This window comes from Varanus komodoensis, unplaced genomic scaffold (assembly GCF_004798865.1).
Source record: "Varanus komodoensis strain SLA01 unplaced genomic scaffold, ASM479886v1 scaffold36, whole genome shotgun sequence".
Lineage (NCBI taxonomy): Eukaryota > Metazoa > Chordata > Lepidosauria > Squamata > Varanidae > Varanus > Varanus komodoensis.
Genome location: NW_025335873.1, coordinates 1267187 through 1293585, shown reverse-complemented (window position 1 = coordinate 1293585; position 26399 = coordinate 1267187). Strand labels below are relative to the sequence as shown.

The following is a 26399-nucleotide window of genomic DNA, read 5'->3' as shown; positions in this document are numbered from 1 at the left end:
CCACAGCAGCCAGTTCTGTGGCAGAGATCAAAACAAAAATTGCCAGAGAACGCACATGACCCATGTGTCTGTGTTCCACCCCACCCCTGTTCCAAGTCGTTATAGCGATTACTTTTAAACCAGTTCCAAACACACAGAGAGCCTTCCCCTGTGCCTTACACCTACCAAAAAGTTGGAGTGTGCAACTAGATGAAAGCAATGTTGCAACTGTTGTTTCTATTATTATTATTTTCATTTCTATACCTCCCCTTAGCCAAAGCTCTCTGGGTGGCTTACAACAATGCATAAAACAAAACAAAATAGCAGTACCAATTCTATAAAAATAATGTTAACATGATTTTAACAGGAACTTGAAATAGTTTAAAATACAGTAAATAAGATCATTCACTTCTCGGGGGCTAAGCCGGCCATGTTCCTGTAGAATTAACAGCAACTTCCTGTTTCTCTTCTCTGTCTCTTTTCTGCTCTTCCTTTGCAGGAATCCACGATGAGGTGGATTACTCCGAGAAGCTGAAATTCAGTGAGGATGAGGAAGAGGAGGAAACCCATAAAGACGGAAGACCAAAATGGTAAGAGTGTGTCAGACACCTCCCAGCTTCTGTTAGTGCAGAGATAACGTGGTCAGATCGTTTTAGTCTCTTGTGCGATAAAGGAACGCCTTTGTGGCAGCTTAAGGACGGATGCATTTTATTATGGTATATCCTTCTGTGAACCGGCGTTCATGTCATCAGGTTCGTGGAATGTCGTCGGGTTGGCTGGCATGTGAGAACGGGGAGTGCGGGAAATGCTAGCAGTGAGGTCAGAGAAGGACTGATTGGTGAGTCAAAGCTTAGAGTGTATAAAAAAAGCTGCAGCGATTTTTTTGTGTCAAAACATCCTGGCATTAGTTAATTTATCAATGCTTGTGATGGGTTCGAAGCTGTTGTCTTGCTTTAGGCCACGGTTGATAGAACTGAACTTGATGGGGACTCGTGAATAGCTTGGCATAGTGGTGAGAGCATTGGACAGGGGCCTTGGAAGATGCAGGTTCTTGTCCCTGCTTGCTGGGTCACTGACTCTCAGCCTAACCCGCCTCATTTTATTCTTGTAAGGATAAAATGAAGAGGAGGAGAGTGTGTTAGCTGACGTGGGCCCTTTGCTGGGAAAAAAGACACACATTAATAAGCAAACAGCTCCGGAGGGAAAAGCCTTCGTGAATGCTGAAATTAACCTTCCTCAAGAAGCTGAATTCTGTCAGCTTCAATGAAGTCACCAGCGTTTGATCCTCCTACAGGTGTTAAACATCTCAGCAGTTAATTACCTCTCTTTGGTGATTTATTTTGTATACATCGGTCTAAGCTTAAATAGTATTTCCACCTGAATTCCTGGCATTTCATTTCCTCCTTGCTCTGCGCCCACATAAAGATAAACCTGCCAATTTGTGGAAGTGCTTCATGCATCTGGTGAAATGGGCTGTATGCTCTCCGTTAGTCTCTAAGGTGCAGAGAGACTCTCCATTGTGTTTGTGAACTCGGCATGAATGCGAGAACCAGTAGGATGGAGCATCAGCTTGCCTTGCAGGAGGCCCCCAACTTCTCCAGTTACCCCAGGGGTGAGGAGCCTCATTCACCTCGGGGGCCGCCTTCCGTTTCAGAGGAGCCCTCGGGGGACCACTTTCTGCTGGCAGGCCGGGCCAAAAGCAAAAGGGGTGGAGCCAACATACCCACATTTAGCCCCAAAGCACTGACTGCCTTAGGAGAGGCACGTGAAACTTTTCAGATGGGGAGAAAACAGCGGAAAGGTCAAGAAAACGCCAGAGAGGATTGGTGGCCAAGGGGAGGGGATGTGGCCATCTGAGGAAAACCCCAGGTTTGGCCCCTGGCCCAAGGAGCCTGACCCTTGAGTTGGAAGCATCAGACAGCAGGTGTTGGGAAAATACTTTCCTGGCCAGAGGCCGTGGAGAGCCCATTAGCAGTCAGAATATCTAAGCCTGAAGTTGATGGACAAGCCGTCCGAGCCCCCAAACAGCAAGCGCTTTTCTATACATACAGCAGGGGGATTGGCAAGTGTTGCTGCGAGTTTTGGCGTGTCCAGGCCGGCAGCGTGGGTCTGTAGGGCAGATGCAAGGCAGCCGATGGCATTGGATGACCTCCCGGGGTTTTGTACGACTCAGTACCCAAAGATGCTCCTATGACCTTTTGAAGCACAGTCGGTACCATTTAACATCCACGGGGCCTTAATCGGCAGGAACAGCTGGGATCCCAGAAGGCAACGGCAGCTATCCCTGAGCTCAGCAGATAGCACAGATGCCAGACATCCCCAGGAAGAAGCCAAGAACTGGGGCGACCCAGCTGGTCTGTCTCGGCCAATCCGTAAAACTCAAGATAACCCAGTGCCCTCGAGGAAGGTGAATGGATGGGCTCCCCTTTCGGACTACCAGGTACGCTGAACTTCTCAAGCCTGCTGGTTTGGCCTCCTGGGGGTTGTGCAGCTGTTGAGGGAAAGCAGAGGGCCGAGGCTCAAAGCAGAAAGGGTTTTCCTGTGTCCCTTGCATGTTTGAATGTGCTCAAGCATAAACCAGAACAGAAACTGCAAAAGAAAAGTAGGATGTTGGAAGAGAAGACCAGGTGTGGCTGCATTTTCCGTCACATGCTGCTTTTCTACCCAGAAGACCAGGTGTGGCTGCATATTCCGTTATATGCTGCTTTTCTACCCGTGGGGATTTTTCGTAATTCATTAAATACTGCATTTTTCTCTCCAAAGTTCTCTGGGTGGTTCACCAAAAGGAAACATAGAATATTTCAAAGAGGAGAACCAAATACAGCCAGATTTTTAAAGTTGGGCATAAAAGCAGGGTAAAGCAGCAGAATAAAGGTGGAAAACTAAGCAGCACATTTATGAAACCATCTGGAAGGCTAAACAGTCTGGGAAAATGAGGGTGCCCTCTTTCATGGGAAAGAGCGCCGTGCTGGTGGGAGGTGGGGAGAATAGTCCACAGCTAGGGAACCATGAGTAGCCTGCCCCCAGATCTTTTAGGGCTTTGAAAGTTAATCCCCACACTGTGAACTGGTCCCAGAACCAGACTGGAAGCCCAAGCATGCCATGGCACCTTTGTGTGAGACGGCATGTGAGCAGTCAGAGTGTCCTATTTTGGACCCACTGAAGTATCCGAACCGTTCCAGAATAATGTGCTATCCAGGCAGATTCCTGCTGCCTGAGGCAGAGGCATCGGTGCTTCAGTTTCTCTGCACAATGCAGAGATTGTGCTGGTAGAGCTTCCTGTCTCTTCATTTGGCTTCTGCCTGTGTCGCTCTCTGGGCCCCATAGAAAACACCTTTGGCATGCCTCCGGCAACAGTCTTCTGAGGATAAAGAGGAGAAGCTGCCCCTCCGGCAGAAGTTTGTCCACTCGGAAATGTCGGAGGCCGTTGAGCGGGCCAGGAAGAGGCGGGAGGAGGAGGAACGGCGGGCCCGGGAGGAGCGCCTGGCAGCTTGTGCTGCCAAGCTGAAGGAGCTGGATCAGAAGTGCAAGCTGGCCCAGAAAGCGGCCGATGGCCACAAGCACGCGGACCCTGAAGAGCCCAGATCCTCCGCCACGGAGAAGAGCGCCCTGCCTGAGAACAGCCAGGTGGTCCGGAGAGGTATGGTGGGGTTGCCTTCTCTGCCTTTCTGGGCCTACATGCAGCCTTCCCAAATCTCGGGCTGGCATCTCACGGCTTCCCCTCCCCACATGGACCAGTTCCCTTTTGCCCACCGCCCTTCGCTGTGCGTTGGAGCAAACTCTCGTCCCTGCCGTGCCTCTCATCCAGGGAGCCCCAGTTCAGCCACTGCAAAGCCAAATCCAACTTCCCATGGTTCCAGGGGTGTGAGCAAGCTGTGGGAATCTTATTTATTTCTATACTGCTCCACAGCTAAAGCTCTCTGGGCAGCTAAAAAAAGCGAGCAGATAATATAGCAGACTCTTGAGCCAGGGAATGAGCACCACATGAGGCCACGAGGCGAAAGCACCTGCAGGTTCCTTAGGAAGACCTGCGGAATCTCCAGGTGCGCTTTTCACACCGCCTTCTCTGTGCCCATTCTGTCTCTTGCCCTTCCCCGGCTTACTCATGTTTTCACACTCACATCTCCATTCATACACTATTCTGTGACCTTACTTAGTTCACACTGTCAGGGGCTCCTTCCACCCACCCGCTTCACAGCCTTGGTCCTCGGCTGGGTGTCCTAATAGCTGTTTGTTAAAATCCCAAGTGCTCGCAAACATTCTCTGAGACCTCCAAAGCCAAGCCAGTTCAGTTCAGAAACCAGAAATCATGCCGGTTTTGAACCATGCAACCTGCTTTCTTAGTTTGCAGGCTGCAGATGTGTAAGCTGCCTTTGTGTTTATTTCCCATGGAAGCGTGTCTCTTGCACGCACATGGGTTCTCTCCGCTGAACTGGGTGTCTCGCCACATCCCGCCATCTCCCTTGGATAGCCTACTTAAAACAACTCAAAAATATTAACCAATGTAAAAGCTTTTCTCAAAACAGAGGATTTCCCCTGCTTTTCCTTGCAGGCAGGGGAACCTTCCCTTTTTCTAACAGATGTTGTCTGTAACGCCTCTAAAAAGGGTGTGATACAGGCTGCCTCAGTCACAGCGAAAAAACAAGTTGGGCTTCAATTAAGTTCCATGCAGGCTGGATCCAGCCCAGGATTGGGGGATTCCTGTGAGGAGCCGCAGACTGGGCAGCCCAGGGTTTAAGGATGTGTCTTTCCTTCCCCACCTCTTCAGCGAACCCTGAATTTCATGCCCCAGAGGCCGCGTTGGGTTACGTCCCAGAAGAGATCCCAGCTGTGTCGGCCGCCCATCGGAACAGCAGCGAGGAGGAGCTCCGAGGGATCACGTCTCCGCTGCAGGAATTCAAGTACCCAAAACTACTTCCTCCACGGTTCCAGCGGCAGCAGCAGCAGGTAACAGAACAGATCCGGGTTGTTTCTGTGCGGGAGAGCATCCTATTGGATCCCCCCCCATCATTGATCCAGGGCTGTTGAACCTCTTGCTGAATTCCATTTCAGAGACACTCTTGGGGGCTGCCTTCCAGTGGTGGGTGGGTCCAGTGGCAAGGGGGTGGGGCTTAAACCAAGTTAAATAACGGCTTAGTTTCACTTTCAGTTCTGATTGCAGGTAAGTTGTTTCAGGAGAGGCATTTCATCCTTCTAGAAAGGTGCGGGGAACGAGGCAGAAGCCAGGAAAGCGCTAAACTTTTGGCCAAGAGAAACCGTGTGGTCCTCTGAGACCACCATGGGTTTGGATGTGGGTCCCATAGGAGGGCCGGGCTCGTCTCCCCAGCCTGCAGGGATGAGGAAGGCTGTGCCCTTCAGGGGCCAAAGTGTCCCGGGGGTATCCTGACGTCCTCTGCGTGAATCCTTTCCAGCCATGGTGCGTTGCGGGGTTTGTCCCGCTCCGGTCTGCTCTGGAATCGCAGGGAGGCCCGCTCAGTTGTCTGTCTCCCTTTCCTTCTGCCGCAGGACCAGCTGTATAAGATGCCAAGCTGGCAGTCCCCGCAGGTCTACCCGCCCCCCTCCCATCCTCAGCGGACCTTTTACCCCCCACACCCGCAAATGCTGGGCTTCGATCCGCGTTGGATGATGATGCCTTCCTACATGGACCCCCGCATGGCCCAGGGGCGCCCCACCGTGGACTTCTATCCTTCAGTTCTTCATCCATCAGGTAATGCAGAGCCACCTTTCCCCGAGGGCAGAATTCCGTTTCAGAGAGCCTCTCGGGGCCCCCCTTGCGGCAGCGGAAGGTGCACGGTGCTTACCGTGTGCTCCATTTTGCACTGCAAAAACGATCATGACTCACAGGCATCTTCTTTTCTCCTGGGAGGGGCGCCGGGGCTTCTTCTCCATCCCTCTTGAGCCTAGATGGCCCAGGAACACCTGGCTTACCTTTTCTCTCTTCCTGTCCCAAACAGGGATGATGAAACCTGTAATCCAGCAGGAATCCATGAACGGGAGCAGCTGTCCAGCAGAGGAGCAGAGGTTCCAGCCCTCAGTGCAGCCGGAGAGGAAAGCCGTTCCACTGGAGCCCGCCCCGGTATGGGGCCAGGAGAGCTACGCCCCCCTGCCAAGCAAAGGGGGCTCAGTTTCGCGCTCCAAACAGGCCGAGGGCTTGGCCATGGAGGGGCTGCACGCCAGGTGAGAACATGCTTGTCTGGGGTTTCTCCGTGCCACTTGCTTATTCTCCTTGCTCGCTTGCTTCCTTCCTGTGGTTTTATCTCACTCCTCAGAGTAAAAAGAACTGTTCTGGCTCAGAATAGAGCTACCAGGTTGTTAACAGTTGCCCTGTTGTTGGCGGGTGTGAACACACAAGGCTGGTCCTTTTCCTCCTACACTGGCTAGTAGTTGAAGTCTGGGCCCAATTTAAGGTGCTGCTGATGATTTATAAAGCCCTGAACGACTTAGGGGTTGGTTACCTGAAGGAGCATCTCCTTCCATACATACCTGCCCACCCCTTAAGATCCGGGCAGAGGCTCTTCTCCGGGTGCCCTCCCTGAAGGAGATTAGGAGGGTGGCTACCCGGAGAAGGGCCTTCTCTGCGGTGGCGCCCCAATTGTGAAAATCGCTCCCCAGAGAGGCTTGCCTGGCGCCGTCACTTTATTCTTCTTGGCGCCAGGCCAAAAAGCTTATTGTTTTCCTAATGTTTTAAGCCCTGACTGTTTTAAGTGGGGTTTTATTGTCGGTTGGAATTTTTTAGGACGCTGGGTTTTTTTTTTTATGTTGTTGTATTATTAAACCATCCTGAGACCTTGGTAAGGGATAAGTTTTTGAATGAATGAATGATCCCTGGAGAAGCTCGTGTCGTTTGACTCGTACCTGCACCATTATCCCAGAATAATGGCACTCAAGACCATTAGTAAATGTGAAAACCATGCAACCTCTTCCTCTGCAAAAAGAGTCAACACAAAAGGAAAAAGGAATGGGGAGAGCAGAGGAAACTATTGTTGTTGTTGTATTGCTGCATCACCCAGTATCCGAAGCCCCCCGGGGAGATACGGCACATTGATTGCTGCATATTAATGAGGAAGTACTTGTGTAGGAGTGGGGAGAAAGGTGGCTGACAGGGTGGCCTGCTTTGAATGTTTCCAGGGAGAGTTGAGGGTGTGTGTCCCGGCGGTCGTGGATTAAAACAAGAGCAGCCCAGCCGGCCTCACATCCCCCGAGGCAGCGTTGCCCCTGCTCGGCTGACTCTCTTTTTGGGGGTCCTTTGCAGGAACGGCAGCTCTTACTCGGTGCAGCCCAGCATCCACACCCAGCACCATCTCTTCGACGAGCCCGGAGAAAACTACCTGAACGCCTTTGACAAAAAGCCCCAGGCCGGCTTTGACGGCTGCATCGCCGCCTCCCCCAGGGAGAGTCACGACCGCCTCTTCCCGCAGCAGGAGGGTGCCCCTGACGCTGCCGACACACGGCACGTGAGCTTGAGCCACTCTCCCGTGGAGCCCGGCTTGGTCCACGCCGAAAAGAAGGCAGAGTACAACAGCTGGGAGGTCGGCCCGTTTCAGAAGCCTGCCGAGGCAGCTGCTCCTGCGGAGGAGGAAGCCTTCCGGGACGAGCAGCCATTCGGCACCGAGCCGTGGAAGAAGGAGGGCCCTGCGGACAAGCAGGAGGCCGGCTGGGCCGTGGAGCAGCAGCAGGCGGGGGGCCAGCCACCTCAGCAGGAGCAGCCGAGCAGGGCCCGTCGATCCGGCCCCATTAAAAAGCCAGTGCTGAAGGCTCTGAAAGTGGAGGAGAAGGAGAAGGAGCGGGAGAAGGAGCCGGAGAAGGTCAAGATGGACGAGGAGCCCTCCCGCCCGGCCAAGGACAGGGCCCCCGCGCAGCAGGGCGAGGGCACCGATGGCGCCGCAGCAGCCTTGCTCCGCGCCGCGCCCTACCACCTGGCGGACGAGAAGTGTCCCTCTCGGGCTGCTGCCCAGGAGCCGGAGAAACCCCACGAGGAGGAGGAGGAGGTGGAGGAGGAGGAAGAGCAGGAGGAGGAGGAGGAGGAGAACAGCGGGAAGGCCTGGGACAGCAAGCCCCTCTCCCGGGAGCCCAGTGACCTGCCCCCGGCCAGAAGAAACAACTGGATCTTCATTGACGAGGAGCAGGCCTTCGGCGGGAGGGGCCGGGGCCGGGGCCGGGGCTTCCGCGAGTTCACCTTCCGTGGCCGGGGCAGCGCCGTGGGTTGCGGTGCCGGCGCCCGAGGGGGCTACAGCAGCAGCAGCGGCAGCGTGGGCAGCGCCCAGAGAAGCAGCCGAGGGCGGGCCCTGCGGGAGTTCAACCAGCTGGAAGAGTTTTCTCGCGGGAAGCCCCGGCGCAGGATCGCCAGCGAGACCCACAGCGAAGGCTCCGAGTACGAGGAGCTACCCAAGCGCCGCCGCCAGCGTGGCTGCGAGAACAGCAGCGAGGGCTCCCTCGTGGAGCGGGAGGAAGGGGACCTCAAGAAGGGGGACTTCCGCGACTCCTGGCGGTCCAACAAGATCTATTCGGACGACCACGGCAGCCTGGATGCCAGGACAAGGGCCCCGCGCGTGTTTGGGCGCTCCCTTCCCCCGAGGCTGAGCAACTCTGGGTACGGGCGGAGGGGCTTTGTCGCCAAGGAGCCCTGGCAGGGCCGCAGCGGGGGGAACGTGTGGCCGGAGCACAGCCAGAGCACCCCACTGGAGACCTTTGGGGTCAGGCGGCAGCCGGACCGGGACTATGGCCAAGATGCTTACAAGAATGCGGATTCCTTTGGCAGAAGGGCCTTCGAGGAAGATCTGGTGGACAAGAGGCCCTACTTCCAGGAGGATTATGGGGGTGACCCCGAAAACACAGAGAACCGGCCGTTCCGCCGCCGTCGGCCGCCCCGCCAAGACAAACCCCCCCGATTCCGGCGCTTGAGACAGGAGCGCGAGCTGGTGGGGCAGTGGAGCCCCGAAGACGGGGGCGGCAACCTCCTGGCTTGCCAGTGGCCTGGGAGAGCGAAGCTGCCTGTGGCGGATCGGAACGGCTCCTCCGCCCGCAGGTCCCCCGAGCTCTCCTACCAGAACTCTTCCGACCACGCCAACGAGGAGTGGGAGACGGCGTCGGAGAGCAGCGACTTCAGCGAGAGGCGGGATCGGCGCGGAGGCGCCCCGGAGAGCGAGGCCCAGCTGGAGGGTGGCCTGGTTGGCAGCGGTGTGGGCGAAAAGCGGGAACTGGCCAAGCGGAGCTTTTCAAGCCAGCGGCCTGTCGTGGACCGGCAGAGCCGCAAGGCCGACCCTGCAGGGTTCGGGGAGAAAGCTGTGAGAGCCGGAGCGAGCGGTGCTGCTTCTCGCTATGACAGTCAGCCCAGCGGGCCGCAGGGGAAAAGTGAAAGGTAACGTTGGCGCTGGCTCTCTCCCACCCTCCTCCTCCTCCTCCTCCCCCCCCCATTATGCTCTGGAGTGAGGCACTTCACAACTCCACAACGGGAGGCGGAAATACCCGCCGATTCCCTCTATTTTCTTTTAAGTATGTCTTTGCCTCCTAAAGCTAAAGGATTGCTCTCAGTGCAACTGAGACTCTCTTTGCTGGCCTGTGGAAGGTCGTCAGAGTTGAGGCTTCCGTGGCATAGAATTCCAGAGTCTGGGAGCGACTGCCAAGTGGCTTTCTGTCGCATTTCCACCGAACATGCTTCCGGTGGAGAGAGAGAATCTTCCCAGAATCTTTCTGATGATGAGTTTACAGGACTCCAACTTAACGTCTGTATCTACAGCTACTAAACCGCCCAACGCTTAACCCTCTGGTAGCTCTGATAAGTGATCTCTTTTCTCACAGACCCATTATGGTTCCTTCCAGAGGCTTTGGACTGCGACTCCCAGTTTTCCTGCACTTCGGCCATCTTAGCCAGGGCTCATGGGAGTCGAAGTTCCCGGCAAGCACCGGGCAGGGGCATGCTCTGAGGTCCTGGCTGTTTCATGTTGCTTTGGCACTTTTAATAGAAATGGTGCTCAACCGTTTTATATTCTGTGCAGCTTATTCATTTGGCTGCAAGTCGCCTTGGGCCTTTTTGAAGCAAGAGGTGACTGAGAAATCCCCATCTGCCATAGTTGGCCTCGTGCTAATCCCATATATCTCCATTCCAGCATTTCTGTCTGAATTGGCTGCCTTTCACAGGGGCTTTGTCCAGTTCAAGGCCAGTGTAAAGTTTTGTAGCCGAGTGTGTAGACTGTAATACTTCCATATATTTTCTCCTGCTTTCCCCCCTTCCAGGTTGGGTTTTGCAGCAAGCTGCAAAGAAAGACTCGCTTCCATGAACTAGCTCAATTGTGGATGGGTTGTGGATGGGTGTTTGTCCCAGCATGTGACTTCTGGGGTGCACTCAGCAATTGGCTGCACCCCCCGCCCACTCTGGGGGCCTCATTTGGCGCAGCCCTCTGCTCTTTGTTTTTCTAACCGGGCTCTGCTGGGTGAACCATGGAGTTCGTGCAAGAAACAGTCCGGTACAAAGCTCAGATTCCATGCTGAGCCCATGGTGCAATACGGACTTGATACCTCCTGAGTTGTCATTTGGCCTGCTTGCCACACGGATGGGACGCCGGCACCCATCGAGAGCAATTGCCAGGGCCCGGAGAAAGCCAGCATTTGCTGCAGCAGGCTCTGACAGAAGCTCGGCTGGGGCTTCTGGAACGGGGCAGCCCCCTTGGAAACGGCCACCCGTGCAGAGGTTGTGTCGACCGATTTGCCTTCAGCCGCTTTTCTTCTGCTCGTTTCCCCAGATCTCCAGAAGAGAGTGGGGCGCTTGACGCAAGCAGCCAGTCGCTGTATGGCTCCCACGCCAACCTGAGCAGCGCCGACGGGCTGGGAAGGAAAGTGGAGAAGGAGCCCAAATCTGCAGCCCAACAAGCCGGCGAGAAAGGAGAAGCCATCTCTCAGTTCGAGCTGAGCTATGGAAGTAAGTGGGCACCAAGCCTCCCAGAGGGACTTGGGCTTCGGAGGAGCAATGCCAGGGAGCAGATGCCACCCGACTCCAGCACCAGAGTGCCACCAGGCAGGTGCCCGTCAGCCGGTTGGTTCAGTGGCAGCTTCTGTCCCTTAAGCCACGGATGATTAGAGGAAGAGGAAGACTTAGGCTTGCTTGGAAACCTGGGGTAGATGTGGATATGGGATGGGCATCTGGGAAGCTGCTAGAAACAACTTCGAAGAATTACTAGAGTTGGAAGGGGCCCCACTCAGTGCAGGGCACCAGTTAAACCACCCGTCTCAGATGGCAGTCCGGGTGCATCCGGGAGGCCTCCGGTGGGGAGCACCTGCCACCTCCCAGGGCAATCGCTTCCATTGTCCCACTGCTATGTCAGGAATGTTTTCCTGATCTCTAGTCCGGATCTGGCTTCCCGTAACTTGAGCCCATGCTCCTGCGTCTTGCACCCTGGGATGGTTAAGAGGAGAGCCCACCCTTCCTCTTTGTGGCAGACTTTCAAGGACTTGTAGCGTGCTATCCCATCTCCCCCCAGGCTTCTCGGGCTAAACATGCCCGACTCTCAGTCTCTCCTCACGGGGCTTTGTCTCCAGCCCCAGATCGTCCTTGTTGCCCTCCTCTGACCCCTTTCTGGCTTGTCTGCACCCCTGATTTAGAGTCTTGGAAACTGCTCTTGCACCTTTCCCATAGTTTCCTGCTCAGTGTGTGAGGGGGAGTTGGGGGCGGGGTCCATATTAGCTTGTTGGGTTTTTAAAAGCATTTTAAAAAAAGGAGGACGCTCCGGCTTGATCCTTCTTAAGAAAAATGTATTGATTTTCTTTTATTTTCCTCCCAAGTGCTTGCTTTGAGGGATGCGCATAAGGTGGCAACATGAGGGAGGGCCTTCTCTGTGGTGCCCCCCCCCCAACTTATGGCACTTCCTTCCCACCGTGGCCAAACTGGCGCCAAATTTGCCATCTTTTCAGTGCCGCATTAAGACAGACCTCAATGCTGAGACTTAACGGTGTATCTGGATCCCCATGGGCTTGAGAAGATTGTCCATTCTGGGTGTTTTACCGAGTCTCTTTGTTACTGTTTGGTTTTAGCTGTTTGAAACTGTTCATGCCTTTCTGATTTGATATATTTTCCTTGCCTTTTATTACCTGTCTTACGGACTGTTGTAGACTTCGCAGAGAGCTTCTGCCACGGGGTGGTATAGAAATGAAATAGGAGCAGTGATGGCTGCACTCCTTTGATAGAGCGATGCCAGTCGTGTTTTTCCTTGCCGTCTCATTGAATGGGATCCCCGTCTCGGAAGGAAGCTGACGTGCTCTTTCGCTCTTCCCCAGATGGAGTCGTGGACAGTCGGCTGGCAGGCCCTGTGGAGGAGAGCGAGGTCGGGCCCATGGGCAGCGAAGGCTTCATTGAGGTCCTGACCAAGAAGCAGCGCCGGCTGCTGGAGGAGGAACGGAGGAAGAAGGAGCAAGCTGCCCAGGTGAAGAACACGCTCGGGGATGCCCTCTTAGTCTCCAGGCCTGTTCTAAAGTATGAGCAAGGCTGAATTCTCTCAGCTGGGAACCGCATGCCAAGCAGTGGAGGCGGCCGAACCAAAAGGAAGCCGGTCGTCGTCTTCACCTGGCTCAGACAGTATTTCTCTTAGGTGGTGCCGATGGGAGTAGGAATCGCGGACCGTCAGGCGCAGTTCCTCTCAGAGAAAAGCAATTGTCTAGGTTGTGACATGTAAAAATCTTAAGCATATAAAGATGTTTTGGATGGAAAAGAAAGCTTTAAATGGGGAGCTGGAAGGAGAGGAGAGGTGGGCTGGTTGAAGGGAATTGGGGCTGTGGTTTCAGAGAGGTTTCTTGGGGGGCCACTTTGAGAGTGGAAGAACATGATAGGGCAGTGATGGCGAACCTTTTAGAGACCGAGTGCCCAAACTGCAACCCAAAACTCACCTATTTATTGCAAAGTGCCAGCACTGCAATAAAACCTGAATATTGAGGAAAAACAACTTGCAGCCAGTCCAGACAAATCCTTGGCAGTACACTGACTGGCCATGCGAAAGCTCAGATGAGTCGCGGCTCATGAGTTGCGGCTCATGATGTCATCACCTGGCGCCGCTGCTACTATGTGCGCTGTTCCAGTGCTCGGCTGCTGGGGCGATTCTGGGGCGACTTGGCTCGCGTGCCGACAGAGAGGGCTCTGCGTGCGTTGCCCGCTGTGGCCCACGTGCCAGAGGTTCACCACCACTGTTGCACAGTGTGTGCCTGGTTTTTCCTGCATGGTTTATCTGACTCTTATGGTGATGTTCCCTGAGAGATGCTATGTGCATTTCTTACAATAAAAAGAGCTAATGTGGAAGGGCAGAAGCCCTGTTTCTTTTTACCTTCTCTAATTCTTTGGCCTTGGGAGAGGAGTCCACCATTTCAGATAAATTAAGTTGAATTAACTTTCTTGGTGCTAGAAGCTGAGTTGATCCGCAGGTTGAGAGCTCTCTGTATTCCGCGGATGAGCATCCCCGCGCGCTCTTTCTCCCCGTGTCCCTCAAGCAGGCTTCTGAAGGAGGACAGGTCGCGCTGCGGACTTTTGGAATTAGGCTGGGCGTTGCGCAAAATTAGGTGGAGGACTGCAGGTTGCTGCGTCTGGTTTAGTCTATGTCCGAATTTGGTGAAGAAGACCCCCCCCCCCGGGAATTGCATTCCTGCCCGTCTGGACGACACTCAGCTCAGGATCAATTCCTTGATCGTGCTGGCAGGGGCTGATGGGAGCTGTAGTCCAAAGATCTGGAGGGAACTAGGTTGCCAGTTCCTGGGGCAGTCAGTCCAGACTAGCAGTCGCAGTACCTGGACCGTGCCAGGTTCCACTCCCCAGAGTAAAACATGAAGGAGGCTCCCCGATTCATCTGGGCCAGGTCGGATTTCCCCCGGAGCCAGCCTGATGCGGTTCTTGTTCTTCCTTGCGCAGGCTCCAGCCAAGGGCCGCGTCCTCCAGTCTCGCATCCCGCCTCGCTTCGCCAAGAAACAGAACAGCCCGTGCCTCGAGCCAGGGGACCTTTCGGTGACCGGGAGCAGCCTGGGCACAGAGATCTGGGAGTCCAACAGCCCAGGTGAGCCAGACTTCGGACCAGCGCCAACACCGGGCTTCACAGGGCAGCCGTGCAGGCCCCAGCACTTGGCCATGCGGATCCTCTTTCCCCCAAGCAGCACTTGAAAGCTGAATCTCCCTGAATTCTTCCACAGTGTCCTGGAGCAAGGCTACGCTAGAAGGTGCTGTGGAGAGTTAAGGTAGCGGTTAGTTGGCACCTGGTCTCCAGCCCCAGAAGCTGAGCAGGGATGGTCCTGTATAAGATGTGGAAGGGTTCTTCTGAGAGCACCAACACCTCTACCTTTCTCTTTTCTCGGTCCTTCTCTTATGGCAAGCCTTAGCTTGTAAATCGCCTCCCTATTTTTCCTGTGCCTCCCAGTCTGGCTGAGCTTCATGCACCTTGCATGCAAACAGTCCCAGGTACAGCTGGGGAAGATCCTTCTAAAACCTGCATCTGAGCAGACTAGGCAATACAGAGGTGTGAGGCCCGTAGGCCTAGCCTTGGATCAGGCAGTTCCCCAAATGTCACCTGTTCGGGGCGTAGATTTTCAGCATCCCTCAGCCTGCACCTGCCTTTTGTTCCTTGTTGTAAAAAGCCATGATGGCTTAGCCGTTAAGGATCGTGTAAAGTTGTCTGAGTCAATCAGGCGATAGCTTAGAAGAAAACCTCAGTGCGTTTGCCACAGTTTTCGTGCCCTGTCTAGCTTTTCCTCACATTCATACCTGATGCAAATGGGAGGCAGATCTGGTTGAGTCCACACAGTTTATATTAGCGTTACGACGATCCTCTTGGATTGAACTCTCTCCTGCTTGTCAGGCGTCTTGTGTTCAGCCCCAGCGCAGGAAGCAAGCTGAGCCCAGGCAATACGCTCACACACTTGTGGGATTCCAGCTAGACAACAGACGCCACAAGTCACATGCTGAGAAGAGGGAAGCTGTTCACGCAGGCGTGCTGGCGGGGCGGAGGGGGGCACTTGCGAGGGTGCTCAGTGCCACACTGGACTTGCGGCTGCAAGAAGGCAGGCCAGAGACTGGGGAGCTGGGTTGAGGGAATCCATCAGATCCTCACCCCCAAAGAGGATTCCTCGCCCATCCCTCGTTTGTATGCATCACTCGATTTCAGGCCCGGCCCAGCTTGTCATCCTGCCCGAGGCAGGAAATTACTCCTGCCCACACCTCCTCCTCGCCCCGCTTGCAAGGCTGTGGCCAGCCTCTTGGCGAGACTTCGGGCAACCCCTGGCATTGGGTGGCCAGTGGGGGGACAGTGACCGGTTGGTCCAGGAAGCCCCGTGGGCCGCCCTCTCTCTGTGGCGTGTTGCTGGAGAAGCAGCCCGGTTTCTGTGGCCGCTGGGAAGCGTCTGAACAGCATCTTTCCATTCTTGCTGCAGCGCTCTCTGTCCAGTCGCCGGGCACCGATTCCTGGAGCAAACCCGTCAATGCCTTCACCAGCAACGAATCCGGTTCTACTGAAGTAAGTGGGTGCATCGTGCGGGGCGAACGCTGCTCTCCGAGCCGCGGGGATGGCCTTCCTTTGATCTGTCCTGAACCTTGTCCCATCTCCTTCACGGGATGACCCTTCTGGCATCCAGAATTGTACAAGAGGGAGAAAGGCCCCCCCACCCCCCTTTTTTTCACACCATGCTGCATTTTGTACCTGGCTGTGCTGCTCCCACATGGCATGCATTTCCCCCAAGCGAAACCAACCCAAACGCCGTCACCTTTCCTTGTAAGAGAGGTCCTCCAGCCCCCAGACCCTCTTAGTTGCCCTTCTCTCCAACTCTGCACTGTCTCACTTCAAGGGCACTGCCTAGAACAGGGGTCCTCAAACTTTTTAAACAGGGGGCCAGTTCACTGTCCCTCAGACTGTTGTGGGGGCGGACTATAGTTTGAAAAAAAAAATGAATGAATTCCTATGCACATATCTTATTTGTAGTGCAAAAAACAGGAAAACAATACAGTATTTAAAATGAAGAACAATTTTGATCAACATAAGCTTAGTAGTATTTCAATGGGAAGTATGGGCCTGCTTTTGGCTAATTAGACAGTCAATGTCCAGTTTCCTATTTGCTCCTCTCTTCTGTATTCAGAGCCAACGCGTGCATGCAGTAGGAGGAAGAGTTGGCACATGTGCAGTTCAGCACAGCAGCAGGAGCTAGCCAGAGCTAGCAGAGAGAGCCGGCGCATGCGCAGTTGAAGGGAGCTGTTATAGTTTGGCGCATGCGCCGGCTCTCTGCTAGTCTCTGAAACTGAAAGAGTTTCAGAGAGCACCTGCGCAGGCTCAGAGCTTTCAGACTTGTTCGGAGATCGTTTTCTCCAAACGAGTCCAAAAGCTCTAAGGTGGGCTGGGTAAATGACTTTGGCGGGCCGTATCTGGCCCATGGGCCGTAGTGTGAGGACCCCTGGCTAGTCCACATGAGGTCAAGCAATAAATGCCATCAGGGCAGCACCGGTTCCCTGGCGGCTGCGTATGGGGGCCGACTTCCAGGGGTTTGCCTCTTCTCCGTACATTTCCTCCAGCCTGCTTTGCAGCCACTGCTGGCGTTGCTGGGGGAAATCTTCGGCATGATCCCGTCGGGACCCTGGCTAAGGGTTGCCACACCTTGCAAGGCAGGACCTCATCGCTGGGCTGGAATCTGTGATGGCAGCCCCACAGTTTGTGGGTTTGTTAATTTAAAACTTTTCTAGACTGCCCCTTGCCGAAGTCTCGGGACGGTTTGACAATACAAAAATGTAAATTAAAAGACCGCGTTCTTAAAATTCCAACCGACAATAAAACCCCAATTAAAACAGTAAGATCTTAAAACATTGGGAAAATAAAAATGGTTTTAGCCTGGCGCCAAAAAGAATAAAGTGATGGGACCGGTGAGCCTCTCTGGGGAGCGAATTCCACAATCGGGGGCACCACAGAGAAGGCCCTTCTCCGGGTAGTCACCTCCCTGGTCTCCTTCAGGGAGGGCACCCAGAGAAGGGCCTCTGCCCCAGATCTTAAGGGCTATGGAAGGAGACGCTCCTTCAGGTAAATTTATTTATTGAACGGATTTCTTTGCCACTACAGTAGCCCGTATCTGGGCGCTCTGCATGGCTCACTGTTCTTTCATAATATGTGGTTCTTCTCTGTGGTCCCCATGCATCACACACACACACACACACACACACACACACACACACAGAGAGAGAGAGAGAGAGAGAGAGAGAGAGAGAGAGAGCTGCACCTGCATGGTCCCATTTTGGGAAGATTCTGGAAGATTCTCACCCCTCCCTGAGCCATCGCTGTGCTCACTTCTCGTGCTTGTGTGGCAGGGGTTCAAAAGCAGCCAGGGAGACAGTGGCATTGACCTGAGCGCGGAATCGAGGGAGTCCTCCGCCACCTCTTCGCAGCGCAGCTCTCCTTATGGCACTCTCAAGCCCGAAGAGATGAGCGGAGGTGGTCTGCTGGACGCCAAGCCTGACTGCCCGAAAGAGCCCGCTGCCAAGCGGCCAGAGAAAAAGGTAACCTGCCCCGCAGTCGCCGCCTCCTCCAGCCCTTCCTTCTCCGCTGCCTGTGAGTGGGAAGGAGGAGCAGAGCGCCAGCACTGAAGGCGTCCTGGGGCTTGGCGGGCACTTGTTTCATTTTATGTTCTGCTTGCCCTGTTAATTTTGTGATTGGTTTGCTGCAGTTCTGTGATTAGCTGCCAGCTGCCCTGGGGGCGTATTTTTGGGGACAAAAGGCGTGGAGATAAATATTGCTTGAACAAACGAGTAATTATTTTATTTATTTATTATTATTTATTAAAACATTTTTATGCTGCCCCATTCGCTGAAGCCTCGGGGCAGCTTACAACAATAATTAATATAAGTATAATCTTAAATTAAAAAATATAAACATTAGCTTAAAAATAAAAAATACAAAATAAAATAAGCCGCCCTGGCCAGATAAAATTATTATCTATTCCTCATTGACTTATTTATCTCTGCTCCAATTTTCCCCACAAATCCCCTTTCTCTGTCATTTTCCCACACTGAAGATGAGACTGTAACCTCCTTGGGGCAGGGACTCATTCCCTTGTACCATGCCAAGCAGCATGCAAGCTGTTCCATAAATAATAAGAGTAAAGCTTAAGTCCTTCAGTTCACTAGGGGGTTGGGGACTGGAATTGGAAGGAGGCTCTCCACCTGACCCGCATACAAATAAGTCTTTTCCGTTGGGTCTTTGCTCTGTGACCTTTTCAAACTGATCATCATCCGCACTGGCAGGCCGGGGGCGGGGGGGATTCGCTTGGCTTGTGTGCGCCACTCTGTTTAGCCTCTTGTCCTAGCCTCTCCGTTTTCCCGTTAAGGATTCAGAGCAAGGATTGAGTCAGAGCAGGGACCACAAGCCTGGGCCGATCGGCAACGAACGCTCCTTGAAGAACCGGAAGGGCTCGGAGGGAGCAGATCGCCTGGAAGGCAGCATCCCCCCGGTCAACGGTGTGGACATTCATGTGGACGCGGTTCTTCCTGTGCCACCCATTGAGTTTGGAGTAAATCCTAAAGTGAGGGTTCCCTTTGCTTCTCATCTTCTCCACTGTTCTGCCGTCTCTTCTGTATCTTTCTCCTGAGCTTGCTGGGTTGGGGGTAAGCTGGCCTAGGCCCAGGCATTTCTGGAAGGAAAGATTTGACCCTGAATTTCTTCATGTTCATGAACCAAATTCTCTCTCTCTCCTTTTTCCCCAAAGATGCATGTGCGCTTGCGCTCACTCGCGCGCACACGCGTTCTCTCTCTCTGTCTCTCTCTCTCTCCCCATATATATATATATATATATATATATATATATATATAATTTTTATAAATAAAAGAGAAGATAACAAGGGACCTTACCCCAAAATTACACATAACACTAAGGGTAAGAAGTTGCACAAAAGGTCAGGAACTGTTACCTCTCCGCATTCCCATTCTGCAACCCCAGAAAAGGGTAGGGCCACAGCGCCAGTGCTGGGAGCAGAGCTGTGCTTGCCCCCCAGCGTTGGGGCCTCAGGAACAGCATTTTGTCCCTCCCGTTGCCAAGGGGAGTGAAGCGCAGGCATTCAGCTCAAGGGAGGAAGGACAGGCAGGCTTTATAGGTGTGGGGCGGCTTTTGCAATCTGGCCTTCTCCAGATGTGCTGGCTTGGAATTGTGGGGGTTCCAGTCCCGCACCTCTGGGGGGCGGCAGCTCAGGAAGGCCGACCCCTTGGTGATCTCAGCCCCCCACCTGCTCCTGTGCCCACTTTGCGGACCCTCACGTGGGACTGGGCATGGTGAGAATCTGAGTACTGCGTCATATAGCGAGATGGCCTGTTTTGCAGGAATCGGACTTCAGCCTGCCCCCGGGCTCAGCCTCGGGTACAGCAGCGAACCCCGTCACAAAATTGCAGGATGGCTTGGCCAGCAATGTAAGTGACTCCCCCCCACACCTCCCCTCCACCCGTTTTTGTAGAATAGAAGAGGTTGAGGGCTGGCTTTTTCTCGTTGGGCTGACTTGTTCTTGCTGGGCTCGGTGGCACCCTTAAGACAGCAATGCTTGAATGTATCCGTCTGTTTCTTTGAAGGCTGGGCTCACCCAGTCCCTCCCTGTCCTCCGAAGAGATCACCACCTCCCACGATGCATCGGCTTGAACCCCATGTCATACCCTACAGCGGATCTCACTCTTAAAGTAAGCATCGCGTTTGACAGGATGGGAGGCTGGGAAGGGCGGCTTGTGCTCTGGTCTCTGTGGCAGCCTAGAGGCAGAAGCAGGATGGGTGCTAGTTGTTTAGGTATATGAGCGGTTATGGGCGTTTCAGAATTCTCTTGCAGGGAGGCTTGGCAAGGGCAGCATGCCAGGCGGGGGACCTCAGCTGTTGTGATGCGGTGGGAGGGTTATTCAGAAAGTCTCTGTGCTGAAGCACTTTGGCAGAGCAAGGGAGTGAGTCAGAAGAAGGTGGAAGCATGTCTCTTTCCTACCAAGCAGTTCAGCAGAATGCCTGCACAGCCGTGGCCCCTTCCCCTGCACTCCTGTAGTCCCCTGAGAGAGGGGTTTGTCCTCTCCTTTCCCATGAGGGATGGGCTCGACCCATAGCAGGGAGAGGAACAAGGCTCATAAGCCTGACTCTTGGCCTACTGGTCTCCCATAGCAAAACTTACTAGCTATAAAGCTTTGCACCCTTAAAGGCGTCTACCCCAGTGACTGAAAATGTTGCAATGGTCAACCACACAAACACAATTTGAATTAATTAAGCCTAATGGGTGCCTTTAAAAAACAAAGTAACCCTGCACTCTGGACCCTTTTGCGCATGGCGTGTGTCAGTACTCCAGCTTTCACAGTCTCGAGCTTCACTGTGACACATGAACAGACAGCATTATAGGGAAGGGGACGGCCTGGACAACTGCCTCGGGTGTGTTCTTCTTCTTGTAGTCCGTCAAAGCGGACTGTTCAGGACAGGAGCTCCTAGGCATCGATCAGCTGGGCTGTTTGCCCCGTGAGACCACCTTCCAGGAAGGGTTTTTGTTCGTTTGTGACGTTTTCTGTCAGAAAAGCCCAAATTCCGGCTGGATTCCGGAATGTGCCAGCCGGCGTGCAGTTAGCCTTCCCGAGCAGTCATTCCTGCCTTCTCTCTTCTCGCAGATGGAGTCGGCGCGCAAAGCTTGGGAAAACTCTCCCAGCCTCCCAGAACAGAGTTCCCCTGGAGGCGCTGGTTCCAGCATCCAGCCTCCTTCCAGTGTTGGGGCTTCCAACGGTGTCAGCTACAGTTCCTTCGGCGGTGTGTCCGTGCCGCCCATGCCTGTGGCTTCCGTCGCACCATCACCTTCAATTCCAGGTGCGGCACTCGCTTCCTTATTGGGTCACCCAGTGGCTTTTGGCAGCAGAACCCAGTTTTAATACATCGGACCATGAAGCGTGTGCACAGCGCTAATTCATTGGGAATGGAAGAAGCTGCTGTTTTCCGTGTGCATTCAGAGTCGGGGAGGTGCAACCTCGTCAGATGAGGAGTAGAAACAGAGCGAGTCAGAAGGGGTCTCCCGGGCCATCTAGCCTGACCCCTGGCTCCAGCCAGCTCCGCTCACGACATGCCCACCATGTGGACATTTAGCCTATCCTTGAACACCCGCACCGATGGGGCCTCAACCACCTCCCGTGGAAGCCCATTCCACACCTTCGGGGTCCTGACTGTCAGGAAGTGCTTCCTGGCACCCAAATTGAACCTTGGCTCCCTGAGCTTGGCTCCAGTAGCAGCAGCCCTGGGAAACAGCAGCTCCAGATAATGAAATGGAAAAGGAGGGAGGGCTTCTCTTAAGACCAGCCTTCTCTAGGGGTTCAGGTGGACCCCGAGAATATCCAGAGTGTGCAGCTGTCAGGTGGGGCATGAAGCAGGTGTCCTGGCAGCCAGACCCTGCTATGTGCCTTGATCCCATGGAGTGGCATCAGGAGAGGACTGGCCAACTAGAGGGGCTGCGTACAGACTCGAAGGGCCCCAAAAGGGGAGCTCCAAAAGAGGGTGCTCGGGAGTAGCTATTACTTTGGGTTCAGTGAACTGCCCTATGCATGATCAGAGACTCTTTCTTTGCTGGAGAATAAAGAGCTTCTGACAAAGAATGGTCTGTCTGAAGGTGTGAAAGGCGAAATCTAGCACCCAAGAGAGTGAAATGTACGTGCTTTATTGTTATTACTGAGAAAGGACGGCACTTCGTCCTGTTACATAGGTTTGTCTGGGAACTATGGTGGAGTGGCGAAAGGGTTGGACTGGGACTCAGGAGATCTGGGTTCTAGTCCCAGGTTGGCCTTGAAGCTTTATGGCCTAGCTTACCTCGCAGGGTTGGTGTGAGAATCCAGTGGAGTGGAGCGGGAATATGCAAGGAAAAAGTGGGATATCAGTGTGATAAATACATTCATTAAAATGCACTAAATCAAAACGCCGGCCCTTCTCTGCTTGCCAGCCTGCCCTCCTGCCTCGCTGGCTTGTGGGAAGATGCCCTCTTTCCTAGGCATTCTGTTCCCAAGCCTTTCTGTGACTCGGATGTGTTAGAAACTGGATGGCGGTTAGAGAACAGCCAAGCGTTCGGATGCCAGATGGCCAGTCTTTTGCCCGGCATCTCAGGGCTGCAAGGAGAACCCTCGGGGCTGCTTTTGCTGTCGGCCTGCTGCGCAAGCTCCCCTCTGGCATCCTGTCCATGGGGATGATGGTCCTTGTGTGCTCCCGTCTCAGTGATGTTCTCAATGGATCCTACTGAACCCGTTGCTGCTTAGTCCAGCGAAGGGCGCTTGAAGAGATTCCAAAACTGAGAGACGTCCTTGTTCCCTGTCCCTGGGCTGGAGCAGCTTCGCCTGCCCGGTGCCCTCCAGCCGTGTCGGTCTACAGAATGGATGAGGCTGGAGATGGGAGGGAGAGAAAAAGCAGGGGAAGGGGTCTGGTGGAGAGAAACCGGGAGGCTGGGGCTGCAGGGAGAGCGAAAGTGCAAAGCGGAGAGGCTTGGATAAAGGGGAGCTGATTGGGTGGGGCCGGGAAGCACCTCTTTCCTCCTCTTTCTGCCCCCCAGACAGCTGATCAACAGCCGGTTCAGGATGCCCTGGTTTTCTTTGAATTAAAAATATATTTTTGAAGTGGGCAGAGAGGAGAGAGCTTCACGGCACTGGGGGAGATGCCCATGAAGTGCTGGGGACCCCAGTGTGAAAAATGCTCACGTGGAACGTCGGTTCCCCACTCCCTGTGGGGCTGTGAACCCACCCCTGCACTTGGCACCTCTGCGGATTCTGGAGCTCGGTGTGGCTTGGGAGCCCTCATACCTTTGAGCGCCGGGGGAAGGGCAGTGGTGAGCAGACACACCTGCCCCATTTCCGGGGTGGATGGCACTCACGCCGTGCCGTGTTTCTTTTCAACTCGCCCGATTCTAGGCAACCACATCCCTCCCCTGTATTTAGACGGCCACGTCTTCGCAAGCCAGCCGCGCCTCGTTCCCCAGACGATACCTCAGCAGCAGAGCTACCAACAGGTAAGGGCTCCGTCCATTTCCGTAGGCCTGTGTGCGGTGAGCCATCAACGGCGTCTGCCACACAGGAATGCCAGCCTCTGCCGGGCGCGTTTTGCGAGGGCCTCAAAAGGTCGGGGCAACGCTGCTGGCGGTTGACAGCCAGAAATGCCATCAGCCTTCTCCTTTAAGACAATCCCAGTCACTCTGAGGTTGTCAGCTCTCAGAGGTGAGCATTGGCTTTTAGCGAAATACGGCCTTGCAAAGAGGTTTGCAGCCATGAATTTTACCACCCCATGGCCAAACTGTTTGCCCATACACAAAGCTGGAAGGAAAGGGGCATGAAGGGGAAGCAGTGTGGAAGCAGGAGTGGCACAAAGATTCCAAGGAGAAAATCCACAGGCCACCTTTCAGACTATTGGTCTTTTGCAGCCATTTAATAAAAGACCCCCTGAAAGGAAGGTGCCTGCCGTATCTCTGCATGAATCATTTCTTGGACCTTGCATCCTTCTTGGGCGAGGAACCTGCTGCTGCTTCATATCAGATGCAGTTCGGTTCTTCATTTACCCAGCTAAAGAAGGATTACCCTGTTCTTGGATAAGGGTTATCATTGCATCTCTGTGTGAGTTACCGTTCTGGGCTTTCATTTTCGGTAACCAGGAGGTATGCACAGGACGGGTGACTCCTGCAGAAACACAGCGGATGGTCTTTACCAAAGACAGGCCAGTTTACCCTAAACACTCAGCTAGGCTTTATTTGCAGCGTGCCTCCAATACCTTATGCCAGAAGCCATGTCCTAAATGAGTCGCAGGAGGAGTGGGAGAACCTGCTTTAAGTCTGTAGGAAGGGTCAGGTAGAGCTGCCACCTTGCTGGCCTTCAGGCTGCCTTCAGCGGAGGCAGACGCTGCGCCGACCGTTCTGCTGTGCTGACCTTGCCCGCTTTATGGTTCCCTCTGCAGGCGGCTGCTGCTCAGCAGATCCCACTGCCCCTGCACACCTCTCTGCAGGCCCCGGCTCAGCTTGGACTGAGGGGAGGCCTCCCCGTCTCGCAGTCCCAGGAGATCTACAGCTCCCTGCAGCCCTTCAGGTACCGGATTGTTTGCAGCCGCTCCCGTGGTGCAAGACAGGCGGAAGGCGCCAGCTCGGGGCCGGGGGGAGGCTGGTGCGATGAGTGCAGCAGCTTTCGGGGCTTCCCACTCCCTTCTGGGGGAACCGTCACACAGCCATGCCACTCTGGCTCGGGCTGGACTCGTTACTTGCTGCCTGGGTGAAAATGAGTCTGACGTGGCATCCCTTCTTGCTTCTGAGACGATTTAGTTTGGGTTTTTCTTTGGAGGGAAGAGGGAAGGAAGACCAGCTCTTCTGACAGACAGCTGAATCCTTCCTTTTCCTTCCCTGGTCTTCTTTCTTGTGTGTTTGTGCCTGTGTCAAATATAAGGCTGCAAGCAGAAGTGTTCCGGTTTTATTATTTCAACAGCCCAGAAATCTCTTTGGGTGGGAAGCGCGATAAAAACGCTCCTCTCAGGTTTTTCCCTGCAGAACAAAGCCATTATTGCAACGCAGCACCCAGGGTCTTAAGCCTTCCTCTTCTCTTCTCTTCCCCTCTTTTTCCCTAGGTCTCAGGTCTACATGCATCCCAGCCTGTCCCAGCCCAACACCGTGGTCCTGACCGGAGGCACTGCCCTGAAGCCTCCATATTCTGCCTTCCCAGGTATGCAGCCTCTGGAGATGGTGAAAGCACAGTCCGGATCCCCCTACCAGCCAGTGAACGGGAGCCAGGCCTTAGTTTACGAAGGCCAGATCAACCAGGCCCCCGGTATCGGAGCCTCGCAGATGATGGACTCGCAGCTGACCCAGGTCAGGAGCCTGCTGTTGTGTGAGACCGATGCGTCTTTGCCGTTGCATCTTTTCCTGTGTTTGTCTTGATGAGGAGCCTTCTTTCGCAGAAGGACCAAGCAGGGAGCCAGACAGTGGAATCAGCAGAAGGGCTTCCTGGGCACATGCTTAAAATGATGCTGTAGCCACAGGATGCTTCTGTTCCTAGCGGACGCTGGAGGGGGCGGTCTGAGGAGGATCGTGTACCTTTTCAGAGCTGGCTGGAAATACAGGGTATTACACAGAATTAGCAGTGGGGCTGATGTGTCATATCCAGCCCACTCTGTTGGTCTTCACTGGTCCCTTTTTGGGTCTGTGGCTTGGAAGTCAGCAGAAGGCAGAGGGTGGTCTTTGGACAGATCTCTGGGTGGTCTTCAGTGGATCATCCAGGGATTCTGCCTCCCTATGTTTGGACAATGGCAGCACAGCCCCTTTTCTGCCATCCTGAAGCCAAGAAAGGGGGTTGGGGTGAGGACCGCCAGACTGGATGTACATACAAACGGATTTTGGCGCTCCGGTTCTGCTGCCGTAAATTAATTCCTGGACTGAGCATGTGCTCAGGAGCATCTTGCTCCTCAGTTCTTTCCTTGCACTTCCTGACCTGCTCTTTTGAACCCAGATCCTCAGGAGTCTAGTGGAAAACACAGCAGATTGTGCAAACCTAAATCATGACTGCCCTTGCTGCGGATTATGGGCTGAGCCCTTGCTTTGTATGCAGAAGGTCCCATCCCCAGGCAGGGCAAGGAAAGGATCCCGCCAGAAACCTTGGAGAACTGTGGCTGCCAGTCAGTGTTGATAAAACTGGGATACATGGACCCAGGGGCTGAATCGGCCTCCTGGGTCCTAAGAGAGCCACACCAAAGGCTACTGTGATCCTGTGACTGAGGCTGTTTGAACTGCACACTCTCGTTTCGTGCCAGCGCTGCTTAACTGTGCTTCACGAGCATCTTCAAATCCGTATTGGAGACGAAGCATGTCGCATCTAGCCACGGTGGCCAGTCACAGTTTTCTTGCGAGCCCTTGGAAAAGCAATCAATTTGCTTCCAGGAGCAGCTTCGAAACAGGATTGGGAATTGGTTCGAAAGGCTGCGTGAGAGCAAGCAGCTAATGTTGTTTGGTGGAAATGTGGCGTGTGGCTTATTTTTATAGCAGGCGGCCTTTTCAGGCTGAGACAGCCTTGCAAACAAAGAGATGCCTCTGAAAGAAGCCAAGAGGCTGAATGTGGGGAGGTTTATGGCTCCTTAATACCTTGCATTGTTACAGAGCACGGTTGTAATAATAAACCTTCAGTCCAGAAAGGAGATTAACTCCTGTGAGTTCCACGTACAGTTTGGCAGGAGCGGCTAGTCCTTTGCTCATCCAAATGCAACGTTTCTGAACTAGGCACACCTCACAAAAGGGTATCAGAAAAAAATAGGGAGCGTTTCAAAGATATTTTGGGAACCTGGACCTGCTGTTAACTCTCTTGAAGTTCACAAATACTATACAGAAGCACAGATGGATTATCAAAATACGGAAATATCGGTGTAAAGGCAAGACTGACCAATTATTTAGCATCCAGAGAGGAAATTTTATTTCCAGTTGTCAGACACAGATCTTATGT

General features: G+C 53.9%; 1 protein-coding gene across 4 annotated transcripts in view; it reads left to right on the top strand.

Moving 5' to 3' along the window:
• PRRC2B (proline rich coiled-coil 2B) overlaps positions 1-26399 on the top strand; it is a 63242-nt gene that overhangs the window by 27201 nt on the left and 9642 nt on the right. For 2 of the 4 annotated variants that reach the window (XM_044439890.1, XM_044439892.1), the window contains exons 10-28: positions 479-569; positions 2227-2419; positions 3307-3619; positions 4748-4926; positions 5485-5686; positions 5934-6156; positions 7232-9337; positions 10719-10894; positions 12247-12392; positions 13862-14003; positions 15370-15452; positions 17282-17470; positions 18298-18492; positions 19284-19370; positions 19527-19631; positions 20583-20775; positions 22848-22945; positions 23881-24008; positions 24538-24778. In XM_044439890.1, coding sequence (XP_044295825.1) covers positions 479-569; positions 2227-2419; positions 3307-3619; positions 4748-4926; positions 5485-5686; positions 5934-6156; positions 7232-9337; positions 10719-10894; positions 12247-12392; positions 13862-14003; positions 15370-15452; positions 17282-17470; positions 18298-18492; positions 19284-19370; positions 19527-19631; positions 20583-20775; positions 22848-22945; positions 23881-24008; positions 24538-24778 — 5090 coding nt within the window. The remainder of the gene's footprint in view (positions 1-478; positions 570-2226; positions 2420-3306; positions 3620-4747; positions 4927-5484; positions 5687-5933; positions 6157-7231; positions 9338-10718; positions 10895-12246; positions 12393-13861; positions 14004-15369; positions 15453-17281; positions 17471-18297; positions 18493-19283; positions 19371-19526; positions 19632-20582; positions 20776-22847; positions 22946-23880; positions 24009-24537; positions 24779-26399) is intronic. The other 2 variants (XR_006415635.1, XM_044439891.1) reach the window with 2 other exon arrangements.